The sequence below is a fragment of the Dunckerocampus dactyliophorus genome, chromosome 13 (assembly GCF_027744805.1).
Source record: "Dunckerocampus dactyliophorus isolate RoL2022-P2 chromosome 13, RoL_Ddac_1.1, whole genome shotgun sequence".
In the NCBI taxonomy this organism is placed as follows: domain Eukaryota; kingdom Metazoa; phylum Chordata; class Actinopteri; order Syngnathiformes; family Syngnathidae; genus Dunckerocampus; species Dunckerocampus dactyliophorus.
In genome coordinates, this window is record NC_072831.1 from 20,567,550 (window position 1) to 20,586,910 (window position 19,361).

General features: G+C 40.6%; 2 protein-coding genes across 5 annotated transcripts; both read right to left on the reverse strand.

The window, feature by feature from the left end:
- Nucleotides 1–1,220: 1,220 nt before the first annotated feature.
- Nucleotides 1,221–7,706, reverse strand: psma6a (proteasome 20S subunit alpha 6a). 3 transcript variants are annotated; one of them, XM_054797589.1, is made up of 8 exons: nt 7,538–7,706; nt 5,882–5,976; nt 5,674–5,755; nt 3,540–3,695; nt 2,642–2,820; nt 2,035–2,129; nt 1,830–1,906; nt 1,221–1,735 (listed from the first exon to the last, which is right to left on the reverse strand). In XM_054797589.1, the coding sequence occupies exons 1-7, from the start codon at nt 7,611–7,613 to the stop codon at nt 1,849–1,851; spliced, it is 741 nt and encodes a 246-aa protein (XP_054653564.1). In that variant the 5' UTR covers nt 7,614–7,706; the 3' UTR covers nt 1,221–1,735; nt 1,830–1,848. The 3 variants fall into 3 exon arrangements, with proteins under 3 accessions (XP_054653564.1, XP_054653563.1, XP_054653565.1); XM_054797588.1 differs by having other exon boundaries at nt 1,221–1,906; XM_054797590.1 differs by lacking the exon at nt 7,538–7,706 and adding an exon at nt 6,401–7,495 and having other exon boundaries at nt 1,221–1,906.
- Nucleotides 7,707–7,838: 132 nt separating this feature from the next.
- On the reverse strand, nt 7,839–18,864 carry prorp (protein only RNase P catalytic subunit). Of its 2 annotated transcripts, none has more exons than XM_054797389.1 (10): nt 18,119–18,864; nt 17,732–17,870; nt 17,427–17,661; nt 17,038–17,324; nt 14,945–14,992; nt 14,723–14,855; nt 10,854–10,964; nt 8,856–9,004; nt 8,124–8,322; nt 7,839–8,038 (listed from the first exon to the last, which is right to left on the reverse strand). In XM_054797389.1, exons 1-10 carry the CDS (start codon nt 18,534–18,536, stop codon nt 7,910–7,912), a joined length of 1,848 nt encoding a protein of 615 aa, XP_054653364.1. In that variant the 5' UTR covers nt 18,537–18,864; the 3' UTR covers nt 7,839–7,909. The 2 variants fall into 2 exon arrangements, with proteins under 2 accessions (XP_054653364.1, XP_054653365.1); XM_054797390.1 differs by having other exon boundaries at nt 17,732–17,865; nt 18,119–18,225.
- Between the last annotated feature and the right edge of the window lie 497 nt (nt 18,865–19,361).

Below are 19,361 nucleotides of genomic sequence, written 5' to 3' on the forward strand. Positions count from 1 at the left end.
TAGCCATTTCATGAAGATTAAGAAACATGTACGTTTTCGATGTACAACTGGGCGAGATCCACCCTGGTGGCATCGTGCCACGAAGCGTGCGTGATGCATGGATGTGTGGATGCATGGAAGTGTGGAAGCATGGATGTGTGGATGCATGGATGTGTGGATTCATGGATGCATGGATGTGTGGATTCATGGATGCGTGGATGCATGGATGTATGGATGTGTGGATGCGTGGATGCATGGATGTGTGGATGCATGGATGTGTGGATGTGTGGATGCGTGGATGTGTGGATTCATGGATGTGTGGATGCATGGATGTGTGGATTCATGGATGCGTGGATTCATGGATGCATGGATGTGTGGATGCATGGATGTGTGGATGCGTGGATGCATGGATGTGTGGAGCTCCACATTGCTGTCAGTCGCCTAAGTTGGGTGCGGTTTACTCGAGTTGAAAAGTTGAATGCAAAAAGCAAGCAGGAAGGAGAACTATATTAGGAAATATGTCGGAAATGTTGTCTTTTTGTTTGGGGGGCTCTTTAAAAGCAAATTTTAGAACCTTTTGGTGAAACCTCCACCTCAGCTGGCCAAAATCCAAATAAAATTCAACCAGCAAATAGCATGTTGGTTTGGAATGAAGGGTGTCACGAGATCTCGTGAGATTGAAACATGACAAGATTTCTTGTTCAGCAAAAAAATGCCTGGAGGGCACGAAGGCTGGGCCAAGAATAAATGACTTGATCACACAATAATAGAAAATGACCTTGATAATTTTGCCAGCCTCAATAATTGCCATGTGCATGCGTGTCTGCTTTCCTTGTCTCGCCTTGTGTGCATTGGTTTCAGCACTTTCCCGCGTTTGTTCCATAGAACAATGGCATGAACGGAGTGAGTCCTTTTGTCAGTCATAGTGTCTTTGTCTGGGTGGGTGGAGGCGGGGGGGGGGCTGCTAGCATACACACAGAGTGCAGAAGAGTTTAACATAGTAGGAATTAAATTACTAGATTGCAATATATTGTTATATATATATTTTTAGATTTTTTTTCATTGTACTTTTCTTCAAAGTCCCTATAGACCCAGTCTCGTGTATCGTCTCATTTCGTGGACCGAGTGTCTCGTGGCACCCCTATTTGGAATATTTGAGTTTTGTCACAAAAGCTGCACCACTGCATGAATGCACCCTAAAAGTCAATAAAGCAGCCCCACATTGTACAAACTGTTCTGCATTCAATTTAATATTTCTCAACAAGATATTTATTTCAAGAAGAACAAGAACATTAAGCTCCTCATTTCCACTTACCAACATGAAGAACAACTCTGCTCCAAAAGCACCAGCAGTAAATGAACTGCATGCTGTCAGATTGATATCAAGACTAAGGCAGCAAAGGTTCCAGGCACAGAAAAGGAAAACTCCGCAATGAAGTAATTAGTGAGTTCCTGCTGAGATTGACCGTAGCGGACAAGTTTGGAAGGATAAATCATCTATTCCCTGCATTATTACTAAATATATGTGATTACAAACACCAACCTGGCACTGCAAAATAAAGCAGAGGAGTTGAGGCTCAGAGGCGCCATATTGTTGTTCACCCTGAGTCAAGATGGTGAAAAAGCATTGTTTCCATGTGAAGATGCTGCTCATCAACACATGTTCAGTCAGAAAGGGAAAGAACAAGATAAGGTAACTTTTGCAGGTATGCAAAGGTGGCATTGGTAGAAGAATATGGTCATATTTTGTCCAGTCCTGGATAAGTGCAAAAAGAAACAAAAACAAGCGGGTTACATATTCACCCTACTTATATCAAAGTGTTCATCTTGCGAAAGAGAATTCCATCCACCATCAGACTTGTGACTGTCTCACTCTCGCTCTGACAAAGCCACCAGGTGAGTGTCGATCTCGGACTCTGAGAGAATCCTGGAAGGCAGATGTGCACATTAACACATGGAAAACAGTTCATGGTGTTTCTTCTGATAAGCCTGATAATCTGTTCTCTACTTGGACCTTGAGGTTGAAGCCGCCGTTTTACTTCTCTCTACACTCACTTGAATCGAGGTTCTTTGGTGGAGACGACCCCCACCTCCAACTCTGAGGGCTTGAAGTCGATGGACAGGACAGTGGACAGGCTTGAGATGGCCGTCTGGTTGGAGGAGAGAGCAGCAACGAGGAACGGGAGAGAACATAACATAACATAATAGTTTATTGATGGTGCGCTTCCACTGCATATGAAGTGAACGGGACAGCTATTACAAGATTGGGTATGTGTCTGTTCCCTAACACCTCTGCTACTACAGTATTTCAAAGTACCTTTCATGATGAAAATATAATGCTGAGTCACAATTCTCTTGCACGCTTGCACACACCATGTTCACTGCTTATGTTTCAAAGAAACCACATTGTTTTTTAGTATTATAAAAATGTCTTCATGAGAGGTCCCAGCAAGCCCGTTGATGGAAGATGTTTTCAAACACAGCGGCACCCCAGGGAGTTGAGCCATTAGCGTTACGTCAGTGGAATCAAACATGGCACCATTTGCTCACAGGCCACCACTGGTCAAGGGCTGTCCCCAGGGTCAGGTTTCATTGGATAAGCATGAGGGAATGCGGCGTCTCTCTGGTATGTGTGTGCTGCGTGCAAGAGCGTGTCAAGTACCTCTATGGTCTGTTCATAGCTCCAGTCCGGTTTCTTCTTGACTTTCTTTTCCAGGAAGCTGATGGCTTCTGTCTGTTTCACTCCAGCTGCAGTGGCTTTGAAACCGCAGTAGTAGCCCGCTGGATCACACTTAAACAGCTGCAGACCCACTTCGTCATCCACTCCCACCACCATCATGCCTGAAGCAACCATGTAGATGGTTAAACCTCAGTTTTGGTACGCCCCAGTTTTCATATGATTCATCAAAAATGTTGCCTGGGTTTTCGTACACTCTCTCAGCTTTCGTTTGCCCTGTAATGTAACGTTACGCAAAATTGACCCTAAGCATTGCTGACTGTCCATTTTTTATTGAAAGTGACTGCTAAGAAACCCGCAATGGGGCCAAAGAAATTTGCGAGGGACAGTAATTTGATAGAGAAGGTTACAAACACTGTTGACTTCAATCTCGCGTGGATGTACGGGAAGTCCACACCAACAAGTTCCACCCTTTCATCATTTATAATTATTTCACATTGTTTTCTGCATGTAAAACTATAATTCTTCTCTATAAAATGTAGTATGTGTAACAAATAATTTGGACTTATGTTATTTCCTATGGGAAAAATTGCAATAAATCAAAAATTGCTAAACAAAATGCTGTTTGCTGGGTGGAATACAATACAGAGATGAAACTGCATCAAAAAACATGAAGAAGTTACAAATATATAAGAGAAAATGCATCCGAAGCTCTGTCTCTCTATTTCGATCTCTCCCTCTAGACCCTCGTTATAAGACCAGTCTTTGTTAGGGAAAATATACAGTCCTAAATGGTATATAATGGTATTTTGCAGCTGTCATCAATTAAAAAGAAATACAAACGCATCATAACAACAACAATAACAACTGATGCACTACTCACAGCATCCTAGCGGCCTCATCTCAGCATTCTGTGTGTAGACTTGTGAGATGTCAGCCATGCGCTTGCACAACATGCCAACAGGGATCTCATAGCCGTACTTGTACATCCAGTTGGATGCTTCATATCGCGCTCTCTGCACCTGAGACCTGCTGTCAGCTGGAGAAAGGCCGGAAGAGGGTCACATGGGCAAAAAACCACCATCATTTTCCATTGTTAGTGTATGAATGTAGAATCCTATTAGTTTGCTCTGCTAAGACCCGTCAACCAGGACGTTCCTGCAACATCCAAAGGATTACGATTAATTATTAATCAGTGTTTCCCATACGTCCATTTCTTTGTGACAGCTTGCCGTTAAGTAATTGGAACTGCCACTAATCCATTTGGAGCTACGTACAGTATTAGGAATTATTATTACTCCCTGTTTATGCAGACTCTTGTTTTGAAACCTTTTACTTGAAACCTTTTACTTTAAAAGTATCACTTCTGCTTCCGGTTTGTGTGTGTGCGTGTACGTGTGTGTGTGTGCGTTCTTAGCTGCTCGCTTTCTATGATCTATTAGTGCAGTCGTTTTATCTAAGAAATAGCATTTGCATCATTCTTGCATCAATAGCTATGACATTGTACTCCCAAAAAAATTAAACGCTTCTGAGCTTTTTTTGTTGTCATCATTATATTTGTCCCAACAATTGTACCTTTAGTTGTAAGAGGCATTAAAATGAACAATAAACTGAAAAAAAAACAAGGGTGGCCTAATCATTTTTTCCATGATTGTATGCATGTACTGTATATTTGCTACCATTGTTAAATTAATATTCACTTTATATCACAGTAATAACTTGTTTATCACGATTAATTGGTTCCAGACCCGACCGTGATAAGTGAATTTCCGCAAAGTAGGATTCAATATTAATATGTTCAATATTTTCATAGTTAGCGCATAGAAAACCTGTTTAAAACTTTGTAAAGGTAACATTGTGAGAGCCCTGTAGACATAAAATAACTATGGTCACCTTTACACTCATATTACCCAATATACTTGATCTACTCTGAGAAAATAATGCATTTAAGACATACATAAGACTCGTGCTCATGTGTGTTGCAATAAATGTCTTCTGGATGTGTGGACAGGAAGTTATGTTGACATTGGGGATTCAGTTGAGTTTTAGCTGGAGTACAGCCACAACAGTAGCCCGTGTTATTATGATGATGATGATGATGATGATGACTATGATTATTATTATGTTATTACTGTGCCTGTTATGAAATAAATAATTATAAAATAATACAAGTCTGGTGTATATTACTAGTGACAGGTTGTGGCTAGTGTACACTACAGTTCATAAATGTCTTGTGTTGCCTTAAAATGTATTTGTATTTTAGTTCATTTAAACATTTTTATGCTTGAAAATGCTTAGGCCAATAATATAGAACATTTGTTTAAATATGTATTTTTTTGGACTGATAGGCCGTCAACCACAGAACAGCAATCATGTATTACTTTATTTATTTTTGAAAAAACACAATAGAGTGAGGGAGCGATGCTCGAACCGCAATGGAGTGAGGGAGGACTGTATAAAACGGCAACACTGAGTTTATCTATCTAAAGTAATGCACCATGTGTACAAAATGGCTCCAAAACCCACAATTAACATTGATGAGTCCATCTGATAATGTTAGAGTGTTATCTGAGCGGGACCCCGGAGTGGTCAATAATACCATACACCATATTTTTATTGCACTCATCTACTGCCACATAGCCGACATCACTCCTACGCCGTGCTAAACACGCTAGCACATGCTGCTGTTGTGATCACGTGAGCTCTGCATGATGAATAGAAGTGGTGCTGCTGCACACAAGCGCTGGCGTGACGCCTGGAACGGACTGCTTGTATCGCAGTGTCAATATTGGAGATTTTAGACACAGGCGGCTATAATCCGGATATTTATATCGGATCGGGACACTCCTTCTTCTCGTACTTTGCTCTCTTGGCTCAAATGCTTTCATACGCTTGTAGCCACAGCACTTCGAACATGGAGTAAGCTCAGGAGCAAGACAATCAACAAAACCTCACATGAGCAAGAGGAAACCGGACCTCCCCCATGTTTGGGGTTAAGATTGTGTCAGCTGGCTTACCCGTCATGCCGGTCATTACACACCCAATGTTCTCTGTTATTTTGAATAGATGTGTGACTGTCCCGGCATCTAGCAGCTTGTCCTGAAGAGCACATGACCAAGACATAAGAAACACTATGGATGTACCCGCTGCAATGTCAGCTGAGGAATGTGGTCACGTGTGTGTGTGTGTGTGTGTGTGTTTGTGATGGTGTCCATTTATACTCACTGGGATTTTCTTCTGGGTGACGACCACAGCACAGTCCTTCCCTCTGACTGCTACAGAGGTCAGTCCTCCCTGGTTGATTGCCTTGAAGGCATACTCTGAGGAAGATACCAACTAAACATTCAGTCCATGTAGATCATGTCTTCATCACCATACAACCATTGCAATTATGCCATTGATTCATTCCTGGTGCCTGTGGAATTGTACTTTATTTAGCTACCATAATAAGTTAGCATTTTATTATGAAATGTTTTGATTTCTTTTTCAATTGAAAACACACAGAAAGCATACACAGTATACGCTCCAAACAATATTCACCAATAATTCTAATGTAGTTCAAAACAAAGTTCCATACACGGCTGGGCGATTTAGCCCAAAATTCAAAACCCAGTATTTTTGGGCTAGATGGCATTACGCGATACTGGGGTCGTCACAAGATCTCATGTCACAAGATCTCGCAAGATTAAAAGGTGACAAGATTTCTCATTCAGAAAAAAAAAGTGTCATGGGTGTATTACTCACATAATAAATGACAATGACCTTGATCCGTTTGCCGGCCTCGATATATTGCCATGTGCATGCGTTTGTTCTCCTCATCTCTCGCCTCCAAACAGGCAGGGGAAGAGGGTTCACTCTGTACATTGGTTTTAGCACATTTGTTCCATAGAACAACGGCTTTTGTCAGTCATACAGTTTCTTTGTCTATGTGGGTGGAGGCGGGGAGACACACACACACAGTGCAGAAGAGTGTAACATAATAGAAATTAATTTTGTAAATTGCAATACATTGTCATATATTTGTTAAGATTTTTTTAATTGTACTTGTGTAATGTTAAAATCTTGTCTCCTTCTCGTCGACCCAATCTCGTGTATCGTCTTGTGACGCCCCTACACAATACATGTCATGGGATTTTCTACAAACTTGAATCGTGTTGAAAGTTCAACCAAAACATTTCTCATTTCTATTAGTTTGCCTAGAAAATATCATTTTCCCATAATGAAAATATTTTATTGTAATTACACCTTTATTTGTAAAGTTTCAATAGGCACATTCCTCACTCGACTTGGAGGAATAAGTTGAGATGTACGGTATTCCACCAAAGTAAAGAAAGAAAAACTCGTGATCGTCTTCAGTTTGTTGTGATTGTGATGACTGATGCGCCGGTCTATAGTCCTAACTATTTGTAACGTTTATCAATATAAACTCAAAACAATATAGTAGTAGTAAATAGTGACAGTGCAACAGAGAAATAACCCACTTAATCAAAGTGGCCTGTGTTGTGACGCTGTAGTGGTATTGGCACTACGGTATTATATTATGTTTGTTTGGGCTAGTGCAACAGCGTCAAATATACCGAGTAAATATATAAATATAAAGATACCGACTAGTTACGTCATTGAAGCAGTGGAAATCTTTCCCAACTTTTCAATGAAAAATATACGAGCCAGTATGTCAACCTAATTTCAGCATTTATAAAGATAAGTGTCTGTATCCATAAAGCTAATGTTGGATGAAGTACCAATAATCTTAGCGAATACTACAATTATAACACTCGCTAAGACTATTGTAATAACATGCAGCACCATACGATAAACGTGCTGCTAGCTAATGCTAGCTAGTTAGCAAGTGACAGAGCAGGATTTTTCTCCTTTACTGACCGACTTGGTAGAGTCTCCCCTCCGGAGAGAAGATAGTGATATGACGGTCAAACCCCGCACTTGAGCCCCGAGACATGACGACATGAGAAGGCGCGCAAAATAAGTTTAATATGAAATTATAACCGGTGGACGGAAGAACACTCAAATAAAAAGAAGTTTGCCCCGGAAATGCTCCGTCAAAATAAAGGCTTCAACATCCGGGTCACCTCAACTTTAATAGCCAGGTCTACAATACTGTATTGCAGAGATGTTAAAATAAAATAATCACACACAATGGTGCAGACGTTGCTTTGGTGGTAACCTTTTTATTCAGAAGTACAATTATGATGATTTTTTTTCTTAAACCCCAAATATTTCAACGTGTGAGTAAATTCAGTGAATCTTGGTAAGACACAGCCATTTCTGTGGAACTTCATATGAGCTCCTGACATCTGTGTCATCATAGGGGATGTGCCAGGTGTCTCCTGTAGTCTGGACAATGGTGTCATAGCTGGGAATACTCTGAACACACAAGCACATATCAAAAGTATAAACAAGCACGTCTTTGTGTCCTTGCCGTCCATTTTTTGCTCCTTGTCTTCCTCACCTGAAACTGTACCCTCCTCCCCACCGAAACACGACTATGCACCACCAGTTGATGGCCTCTCTGCCATTTGAAAAAGAGCCGCCTGGTGGCTTCGTCCGGCAGACAAGCCTTGTGATCCCTCATCAAGTCCCGACTCACAAAGCGACAGTGGTTCCCAGAATGCAAAGTGGCATACAGCAAGAATGGGTCATCCTCAGAACTGATGGAACAGTGAATTGTGAGTGGACACAGTAAAGTAACCACAGTAACCAGATCTCAATACGCAGTCATTATTGCAAAATAATGGTGTAGATAATTGTCTTGCCTACAGTCAAGCATGGTGCAATTCATTTAGATCTATCGTTAAGCATGTCATTGTTGTGAAAATGTTGTCATGTTGAGCATGGTGAGCTCCATGGCTGGAGGAGGACTAGCTGTCCACCTGTCCAACTGCTATAACAGTCGAAAAAGCAGTAAGATTCCACCGGAATAACAAAAAAAAAATGCCTGAGTAACATTTAAAGCTGGCTGTGGGAAACCCCTAGCACCGTTTTATACTTAGACTATTGCTCCACAAGGGAAATTGCTTGGTTACAGTAGCTCAATTGCAGAAGATGTATCTGTCAATGACTAGATATACTGTATCTGTAAACCAGTTGAAAGACAAATAAGTCAAAAAACATATGACGGAATGATTAAATGGTGCAGTGGGATGGCGCCTTGATATTCTGCATTTATCATTTGGATGCTCACATGTTGTCAGTGAAAAAGCAATGAGCTTTCTCCTGGATAAGTTTCATGTTGTGTTTGTCCCACGATCTGGATGGCCGCAGCATGTGTTTCCTCCCCAGTACCAGAATGGTCAGGCCCTGTAGCTTGAGCTCCGACACCACTGCCAACAACTGAAACACATCCGGAAACCACATTTAAACCTATATGGGTCAGTCTTCTACCCTGTACCAAACAGGTACACACACAGCTATAACCAAATACAAATATACTGCATACATTGAATAAACAGGGGAAACGGTGTTGACTATTTTCTTCGAGTCTGTTGTGTATTAACCCAATCTGATCTCAATTTCAGCCAGCTTGTGCATGTGCTTGTGCAGTTGTGCTCTGAGAAGACAAATAGAACGTCTAGGTGTCCAGCTCGTCATGACTGTGGACTACCTCAATGAAGCCTTTGCACAGACAGCCTTTTCTTTTAGAGCCATCAAAGAATGGAATAACCTTCCAGACAGTCTGAAACTACCTTCTGACCTGAACGATTTTTCTTGAAACACGAGGAACGTATTACTGAGAAACCAGCAGTATCAACATTAATTACGTTTAAATTGCCATTTACAAAGTAAGGTGATGTAATCATTTTCAATTGAGATGTTAGGTGAATGGCTGGAGATAGGTGTATGGATGGATGTTGAGTGTATTTTATTGATATTGACTGTATTTTATTGTTTTAACTTACCTGGCCAGGGACTGCAGATGGAAAGATGGAATCTGGTGTAATCCATCTCTTCTTTTTGTAAATTTTGTTTGCACATTGTCTTGATTAAATAAATAATAAACTAAACTAAATTATGTCACATGTCTCAGATACTAATCAACACACTTTGGGGAACTGTTTTTTTACATCACGCCAAGGATGAAGTGTATTACTGAAGTGCTAACTAACAATGTTTTAAAGAATACAGTGTTGGGTCTCACACAGAGCTTGAAGCTATGTCCATCCACTAGCTCCATGTTACATGCGACATGCGTTGCCATTTTGGAGCAGGTTTGTGACAATTTAAGGTAAGTTTAAAACAGGGGTGTCCAAAATGCAGGCCAGGGGCCATTTAAGGCCAGCAGAGATGGAAAAAAACAGCTGTAATTTTAGGAGAAGAAAGTCAAACTATTAAGAGAAAAAAAGTCTAAATCTAACGAGGAAAAAAATCACAATTTTATGAGAATAAACTAACGAGGAAAAATATTAAAAGAAAAAATGTAATGTTTTGAAAGTCGTAATATTATAAGAAACAAACAAAACACAATAAAGAATATTTAGGAAGATTATCTAAGAAGAAAGTTGAAGTCTTTGAAAATAAAAATTAAAAAACAATATCAAAAATGGGACAGAAACAGCAAAGACCGAAGTTAATACTAATAATAGGCTTTTTCACCTACATCACAAAGCTGAGATGCAGTTTTTACTTGAATTATACATAACTTCTCCGCATATCTACATGTGTTGCTTTACACAATATCAAATTGGCCCTTGCATCCTTTCACACAAATTTGGACAGCCCTGGTTTAAAGCATTTACTGTATAGTGATAGATAGAGATGGGAAAGCGATATATATTAAAATGATACTTTAATATGCAAATCTTCAGCTTGCAGTGTCACGCTTTTGGTACCCCTTTTAGGAGACTGGTCCACATGCCACACGACTACATTTGGAACGCTGTCGTAGAGTTGTAAAGACAACATTTGAAGCACATGATTTGCTGCTCACTCACACATCCGAACAGACGGATGTGGGCACTGTACATGAGAAGGCAAAGTATTCTTTAAAACTAATGGGGTGTTATAAAAGTTCCCCCCACACGCACATGTTCAAACAATGGCTGATTAGTCATACTGAAAAAAAAAAAAGCCCCTGGTCTGACCGATATATTGAAAACGGCAAAACCGTGCCTGTGTGACTGAAACTGTTAAACTGCTAAGCCTCTTTCTTTCCCTTGTCATGCCACATTGTGTATGTTCTTACCGTCTCTGACAGTTTGCTTCTGTTGTTATTGACATTTGCCACATTAAGCCCGTCCACAACAACATCAAAAGCAGGCTTCCTCCTCACAAATGCCTTGAATCTGTCCAACTCCTGAGAAAACACACACACTTTCGGTCAGAGATTCACATACACTCATCATGGGCTTGAATGTCTTATTCATTATGGGCCCTTAATGACGTATTGTACAGTTCTTTTTCCAGGGTGGAATAACCATACAGTGTACACATACAGGTATTTTATAAACAAGAACTTTGGCGCTAAATAAACTGACTTGACGTCAATCTGCTAAATTAATTTCGACTGTGTTGCAGTCTTCTGCACTCTGTGTGTAAGCTTCCGGTGCCGCCTCCACCCACCGAGACAAAGAGACTGTATGACTGGCAAAAGGGCTCACTCCGTTCATGCCATTGTTCTATGGAACAAATGCGCCAAGGTGATGAAACCAATGCACAGAGTGTACCCTCTTCCTGCCTGTTTGGAGGCGAGAGACGAGGAAAACAGACACACGTGAAACATAATATCGTATCTGAGGTCTTTTTGGCAGAAATGTTGTGTTCTTGACAAAAGACAATCAGAAAAAAAGATCCATTATCCATCTTCTGTTACAAAAAGTAGTGTTGCATATAAGGCAAGTTACACTTGACTAATGGCAACAAACGTACACAGACATTTTGGACTCTTTGTGGCGCTTTTAAGATGATTTGTTTGTCCTAAAACTGAATATGTGCCAAATTTTAAACATTCAAATGGAAATAAAAGACATATGAATGCCGAAAGAAACATTTAGACTGTGGAGGAGCTTTATATGGAATAATGCACAAAAAATAGTGGAAAAAAACAATGTCCAAAACAAAGCTACAGCCATCCAAATGCACTAATTTGAACTTTATTGCAATTTTTAAGATTGAGGAACAAATCTGAACATCTTGGCATTGCTTTAAAATTAAATTTAGCATTACAGCATTGAAGCGTCAGTGGTTTAATTATATTTGGACAGTAACTATTTAGAGTATATGCAATATATGATATGAGGAAGCAGGCAGTCTCTCACTTGTGGGTCCCATTCCATTTCAAATACCGAGTTCCAGCTTTAGAACATCGTGCTATGCTCCCGCATGGAAACAATGTTTGTGTTTTCACTTTTAGATAGCGGCAGTGTGGAAATAGACTTCTGTGAATTCCCCCAGACTTGAAACTATGTGCACAGTCTCTCTTTCTCTCTCTCACACACACACACACACACACACACACACACACACACACACACACACACACACACACACACACAGTCAAAATAAATGTGACCTTAAAAAAGGAAATGTTTCTTGTATTTCTCCAGGCGATATAACCAAAGAAAATATATTGCCGTTACTACATGGATTGGAAAAGGTCAGTAAACACACGCACAGTCATGGTCAGACATGTTACATACACTCATCATGGCAATTGGGTGCGCAGGTTTGAATTTATTTAGAATTTTCTCAACTTTACACAGGGTCAAAATTACAGCTACAGTACAGGTCCGAAGATACAGTAGTCTCCATAGTAGAATTGGTAGCGTTCATTTAAGTTGCCTGATACGGGCACGGCTCTTAAGCATAGTTCACACACAGCCCTCGTGTTACAACGTTTCGTGTTCTGCAGTTTTGTGGTTACGTACCCACTCTAATAAATAATTTATGTAGTACAAAAAGAAAAAGAGAACGCGTTACATGCATGCGGCGAAAGAATACATAGGCAACAGAAAACGTAGTCGCACGTCGCTACATTGATTAAGGACTGTGTCTCTTTTGTTCTTTTTAGCCAACTTTCTTTCCCTTCATTATGTCTCCCAAGAGGTAGACTCTTCTGGTCGCAGTGCATCAAGGAACAGAAAAGGGAACGTTAAATTTGACATCGTAAAACGCTCAGAAAAGGGAAAAATGTCGACCAATGTTGGCTGCATGCTTGGACTGTCGGGACCACCATCTTGGCTAAAGGTATCTTTAAACATGTGAAATGATCTGCTCCTATGAAATGAACAGTGATAACTAAGCAGCGCAGCGTAGTGGTCTCATGATTGAAACTTTGTCCTCCAATAAACCTGTCTCTCCCTCCCTTGCAACACCCCTTCCAGTGTGTAAGCCAACCACAGGGATAAAAGTAAGAAGTTGTTCATTCTTTTTTTTATTGCCCTCATTTGATTCTTGGGATTTATCACCACTTTCCAAAGATCTGGAAAAAGACCCAAACTGTCACCCTCAAAAACCGGTGGGGATGTGCAGGAACAAGCCAGGAACCACCGAGGCTCGCGGCCATGAACTGGCAAGCGCTGGAACACCGGTGTCACTGTCCACAGTGACGCCAGTTTGACATCACCACAGACTGACAGGGTTTCGACCTGAGGAAACCCCTGCTTCTCAATCAACACCGTCAAGCTAGACGAAAATTTGCAGTGAAATGCCTTCTGCATAAAGATTTCATGGTCACAAGTATCTGGCTACAATGACAAGAAGTCTGCGCAGAGGAGTTAGGGCGAGGCTTTCAAACCTAAGAATGGAGTACGGTGCTCGTAGCATCATGCAAATGCTGGTAAGCTGCAAATAGTGGCTGGAACCACAAAGGAGGAGAACTACTTACTGCCAAATTCTAGAAATTCCCAGGCTAAAGTTAAGCATCTATACACCCTAATGAGGATTACGCTGCACATAAAATGAATGAATGAATGAAAATTAAGAGTCTGGAGTGGCCTTCTTAAATCCCTGATCTCAATCCTATTGAACATTTGTGGTTTATGCTTAAAAGCCAAGTCCGTGCCAGGAAACCAACCAATTCTGCCAAGAAGAGTGGACAAATATCCAGACTGAATTATGCCAGAGGACTGCTGTTGCCGACAAAATGCATCTTGTGAAGGTGAAACTTGCTAAAACTTGCTTGTATTGGTGGGAGTATACGTACAGTGTATACGTATGTGAACCTGCACCTATCATTTTGACCGTGTGTAAATTAGAATTAAAAACTTGTAAACACTATTCTTCCTCTTTTTTTTTTTTTAAATCACTGACAATGTACATTGTATAATCATTCCTCCCATGAAAAAGAACGGTCCAAACATCTCATCTTATATATTTTGTGGAAAAATGTCAACTAAAAAGGGAAGTAGCAAGGACAGAGGAGGGAAGACGCGCGACAGGGAGTCTACGTCTGGTGTAATTATCCAGGGACTTTCCAGAGCTGATATGTGAGACCAGCTCATTGTGCTGCTGCGGGTAATATGACTCCAACACACGTGCTCCTGGACAGAACCCTGAATACATCTGCACTTGCATACATAAATCTTGCTCTGCAAAACAAGCACTAGACTGTACAGCACTATACAAGTGGTATGTGCCGTATGTATGCAAATGAGGGGGGAAAAAACAATAAAGCAAAGGCACCCCAACAAAATTATACTCTAGTGAAAAAAAAGATTCAAATAAACTCACTCATGTGATTCACTCATGATTTTGATAATTAAGCATGCATAGACCATGCATTTTTGGAACTGCTCAACTTTTGGTACTCATGTGTAATATTTCCACATCCATCAATAATATTATTCAATATTATGCACCTTTGATACATCTTACACTTCACAACTACAATATATGATAAGCCGGAAGCCTGTTCTTCCTCACAGATATACTTCAACCAACTGCAGGTAGTATATGCGTGCAAATGACGCCATCTAGCAGAAGCAAGCAAGAGAGTTGCTCTATTGGTTTGTTTCATTTTGAAGTGTCAGGACACTGATTAAAGATTAATGCCAATACCTGTAATTGTTGGTACCGATAAAAAAAAAAAAAAGACATACAACCCATAAAACTGACCTCTGGTGTTGTCTTGTTAAAAACGTCTTGTCCCTGGATGATATCAGTCATGACTCTCTCTCTCAACTCTTGGTACTCCTCGGCAGTCAGCTGAATGGATTCTAACTCTGTTCCACAACTCTTGCACATGCCCCTAAGCACACACGAACAAAAGACTTTACTTTTGAAAACGTGAGAGTTAAATTGTCTTATACGGTATGATCAAGTCAGTGTTGCAGTTACTTTGGAGAAGCACTGCTCCAAGTTCCTCGCCAATGCTGCCCTGGAATACTGGAAACAAAGTCACAGAGAATTCATCCTTTTGTGAGTATAAAGCATAAAATATGAGGTTTGATATGACTCTAAATCATTTATATTGGATATATGACAGATTTATACCAAACTTGATTATTTATTTATGAAATTACTTTCCCGATTGACAATAGTTTTCAGTGCATAATATTTCTTCATTTCAATATGGTAAAGATGCATGTTTGTATTAGGGATGCAAAGTACATCATAAAACTGCATCCTGTTCAGTGTGCCCTACACGGGACAATCCACCTTATGGACCGACAGTTTTTCAATATGTTTTTGCAATGTGTGTGTGCGCACACACGTGCCTGTCCAAGCTGGCGAAAAGCTCTCCCGGGACATAATGTCCCATTTCCCTTACTGTACATACAGTGGTGTGAAAGTGTTTTTTTTTTTTTTTCATGTTTGTCACACTTAAATGTTTCAGATCATCAAACTAATTTAAATATTAGTCAATGACAACACAACTGAACACAAAATGCAGTTTTTAAATTAAACCTTTTATTATTAAAGGGAGAAAAAAGTCCAAACCTTCATGCCCTGTGTGAAATTGTGATTGCCCCCCTGTTAAAACATAACTTAACTGAGATTCATTGAGATCTATCAGTCTGGAAAAGGCTATAAAGCCATTTCTAAAGCTTTGGGACTCCAGCGAACCACACTGACAGCCATTGTCCACAAATGGCAAAAACATGGAACAATGGTGAACCTTCCCAGGAGTGGCCGGCCAACCAAAATTACCCCAAAAGCGCAGCAACGACTCATCCAAGAGGTCACAAAAGACCCCACAACAAAGAACTGCAGGCCTCACTTCCCTCAGTTAAGGTCAGTGTTCAGGACTCCACCACAAGAAAGACATTGGACAAAAACGGCCTGCATGGCAGACTTCCCAGACCAAAACCACTGCTGAACAAAAAGAACATTAAGGCTCGTCTCAATTTTGCCAGAAAACATCCTGATGATCCCCAAGACCTTTGGGAAAATAATCTGTGGTCTGATGAGACAAAAGTTGAACTTTTTGGAAGGTGTGTGTCACATTACATCTGGTGTAAAAGTAACGCAGAATTTCAGAAAAAGAACATCATACACATCGGTAAAATATGATGGTAGTAGTGTATTGGTCTGGGATTATTCTCCTGCTTCAGGACCCGGAAGACTTGCTGTGATAAATGGAACCATGAATTCTGCTGTCTACCAAAAATTCCTAAAGGTGAATGTTCAGCCATCTGTTTGTGACCTCGGGCTGAAACCAACTTGGGTTCTGCAGCAGCACAATGATCCAAAACACACCAGCAAGTCCGCCTCTGAATGGCTAAAGAAAAAACAAATGAAGCCAAAAGCACAGCGCTGTAAGACACTCACTGCAAGTGATCGCAAACGCTTGATTGCAGTTGTTACTGCTACCAACCAGTTATTAGGTTTACATTTTATTTAAAAACTGCATTTTGTATTCAGTTGTGCTGTCATTGACTAATATTTTAATTTGTTTGATGATCTGAAACATTTCAGTGCGACAAACATGCAGAAAAATAAGAAATCAGGAAAGGGGCAAACACTTTTTCACACCCCTGTATGTAGCCACCTGTTGCAGTTAATGCAACATTTTTGTTTGGTGGTGTGCTGTGAGATGTTTCTAATGTGAAATATGTGCCTCGGATCAGTAATTGTTGGGAAACACTGTCAAAACTGATGTCATGTTGAGGTCCTTTAGACTGAAAATAAGATCAGACTGAATCAACAGTGCCTCTGCTGGTTGCTAAGTAGTATCAGTTGCTTCGAGATACAGTAATTCAGCAATCAACACGAAGCACGCACACTCTCAAAACCTCCTAATCGAACAGTTCTCCTAGGTCCAGAAAGCAAATAGGAACCCCTCTGCCTCATCCTAACATCTTAAGTTAGCCACAAATGTGTAAACACTAACAAAGTTTAATGTTTTATTTTCTTCTTTCAGTGTGAGGACACTGGGAATGACATTCACGAGCAATGAAAAGGCATTTTGTGTAGATGTTCTCTCCTACCTTTCAAACCATGTCTTGATGCTGCTCGCAAGGCTCCGCTGCGGGTAAACCTGATTGTTTCTCAGGTACAGCAGAATTCCCAGCAGCCTCTCCTGCTGCTGGCTAAGCGACATGGTCGCTACTTCCTCTGTGCACACTCTCTTAAACAAACAGGCCCAAGTGCCTTGTTGTGGGTTGAGCCCCTTCGCCATTAATTCATCATAAAGAGCCCATGCCGTGATTAGGTCACCGTTTAGCATTGCTGCAGCAATTATATGGCCATAATTGCCCGGTGATGGGGTAACAACCTGTAGAGTTGAGAGTAAAACTAGATGATAATACTCCGATAGTGCTAATTGCAGTACAGATGATACTACATACATATTTTATCAGAGAAAACGATTGCTCACTTTCTTGAGGTAATGTACTATGCTGAGGGCTTCTTTCCACCTTGCAGTGCGGCTGAAAGACCTGATAAAAAGACTACAAGCTCCCGTATCCAGAGAGGGGAAACTCACTCGCATGATGTCATAGACATCAAATACTTCCGTGTCGTGATTGCCGTTCACACAAAGTGTCAGGTACCGTAGCAGCAACTCATAGGATAGAGTTCCTGATTCTGTGGCTGCAAATGTCAGCAGGGATCTAAAGACAAGCAGAAAACGTGAAGATTGGGAAAGGACCAAAAATGTACAAAACCACTAGGTCGTCTTACTTTGCAATATCCAACTCTGCCGCATTATGCAACAGTGCAGATAACATCTGGATGTCAAATCGTGCTGGACTTCCCAAAGACTCCTTCAGTTTCTTCCACTCCTCAACAGACAGTGGCTTATCGGGAGGCGACAGCTTTCCTGTCCAAAAGCCACCACTTTAGAGAGGAACACTCATTCGTTCATTTTCATGTTTAGATTCTCTCAAAGGTCATAAAACTTTACAAAAACGTAACTGAAAGTGGCTCATTCCAGAATGTATTGCACAAGCCCAAAAGATAAGATTGCGCCTTCATGCATTTGCGTTTTCTAGTGTTTTTATCAAACTGTAGCAGTATAGTACAGTTGTAATACAGCATAACATAGTAGTCAGCTGTACTTTGTCCTACCATCTCCTCTGTTCATCCTCCTTGCAAGCTCAGCAGGACGCTGATCTTCTTCTGAGGACGAACCCGCTTTCCTCTTCAGCATCTCCGCTGTCTTCTTTGCCGTCCCAGCAGCAAACACAGACTTGGGGATGGAAGCATTTTGCTGGGGAATATAGTTCTTTCCTCTTCCATCTGTGACCTCTCCCCTTAACTCTACTGTCCTCTGTCTAATTGTGCTGTTTTTCAATCCACCATGCACATTGGCCTGTATAGTGTTACCTTTGCTCGGCCGTCTCCATCCACGGTTGGAGTAAAAGCCCCTGTAGCACAGAATGTGTGTGGCATAAGGCAACACAGGGGCAACTGAAGAGCCTTGATTGATAACTGGTAAAGCTGTCATCAGGCACTTCTTTAGTTGGAATATAACGGTGGACCCCATGGCATAAGTCGCACCTTTGCAGTTGTCTGAAATTATTATATATTATCCTGTTCTTCAAATTCGGTTTTGTGGTATTTCCAACAATTAAAAATTGTTTACTGTAAAGAAATTGTATGAGTAGCAACTCCCCACATTATCTCACCAAATTTGGAAGACATTGTTTTTTCATGACCTGGAAATGAGTCTTGCAAGATAAGTATGTCGCTAAATTGCCCTTAACCGAATCACAACGTAAAGTTCTCCTCACCTTTTTGTAAACTAGTACTCTGGCGACTAAATCAGCGGCGGAAATACTACGGCAACTCCACTGAGACAATCGCCCTGTAGAGGAAGTGACGTCAATCGCGACCGCGCCAGTTTTTTTTAAGCTGATCCGCATTTACCGCATTTGTTTTACTCATTTTGTGAATTGTACATTTAGTTGCAAATAAAGAGATTGTTTACCGTTTTATACTAAAATGAAACAGTAATTGTTGCGTTTTATTTGTGAGTTACATCGAGATAAAAAATATTGACCGCCACGGAACCTCTAATACAATGATGATAATAGGTGCATAAATACAATTATGAGTGAATTTCAGAGTTTAAGTAAGTTCTAAATTGGTATAATTATAATAGTGCCTCTGGACAGTATGTTTATAGTGACATTTGTTCAAATGTTGTACTGTTTATTGATTACCCACATACAAACAGCTGTAATGTATTTTGTCACCGTCGGCGTACTGTCATAAGAGGTCATTTACGTCGTTATGTGACGCAATCAAAATCCGACAATTCAGTTCTGTAACCGGAACTTTTCAAAAATAATTTCAAAATAAGTAGTCT

Bases quoted from the DNA above. Each gene is read 5' to 3' on its own strand.
- psma6a (XM_054797589.1), bottom strand. From the start codon at position 7,613: ATGTCTCGGGGCTCAAGTGCGGGGTTTGACCGTCATATCACTATCTTC. The intron at 3,696-5,673 runs GTAAGCCAGCTG...GCCTTTCTCCAG, and splicing joins TGTAATGACCGGCATGACGG to CTGACAGCAGGTCTCAGGTG. The intron at 1,907-2,034 runs GTGAGTGTAGAG...TCTGCCTTCCAG, and splicing joins ACCAAAGAACCTCGATTCAA to GATTCTCTCAGAGTCCGAGA.
- prorp (XM_054797389.1), bottom strand. From the start codon at position 18,536: ATGGGGTCCACCGTTATATTCCAACTAAAGAAGTGCCTGATGACAGCT. The intron at 9,005-10,853 runs GTAAGAACATAC...GATGTGTTTCAG, and splicing joins GAAGCAAACTGTCAGAGACG to TTGTTGGCAGTGGTGTCGGA. The intron at 8,039-8,123 runs GTGAGGAAGACA...TTGTGTGTTCAG, and splicing joins GGAGGAGGGTACAGTTTCAG to AGTATTCCCAGCTATGACAC.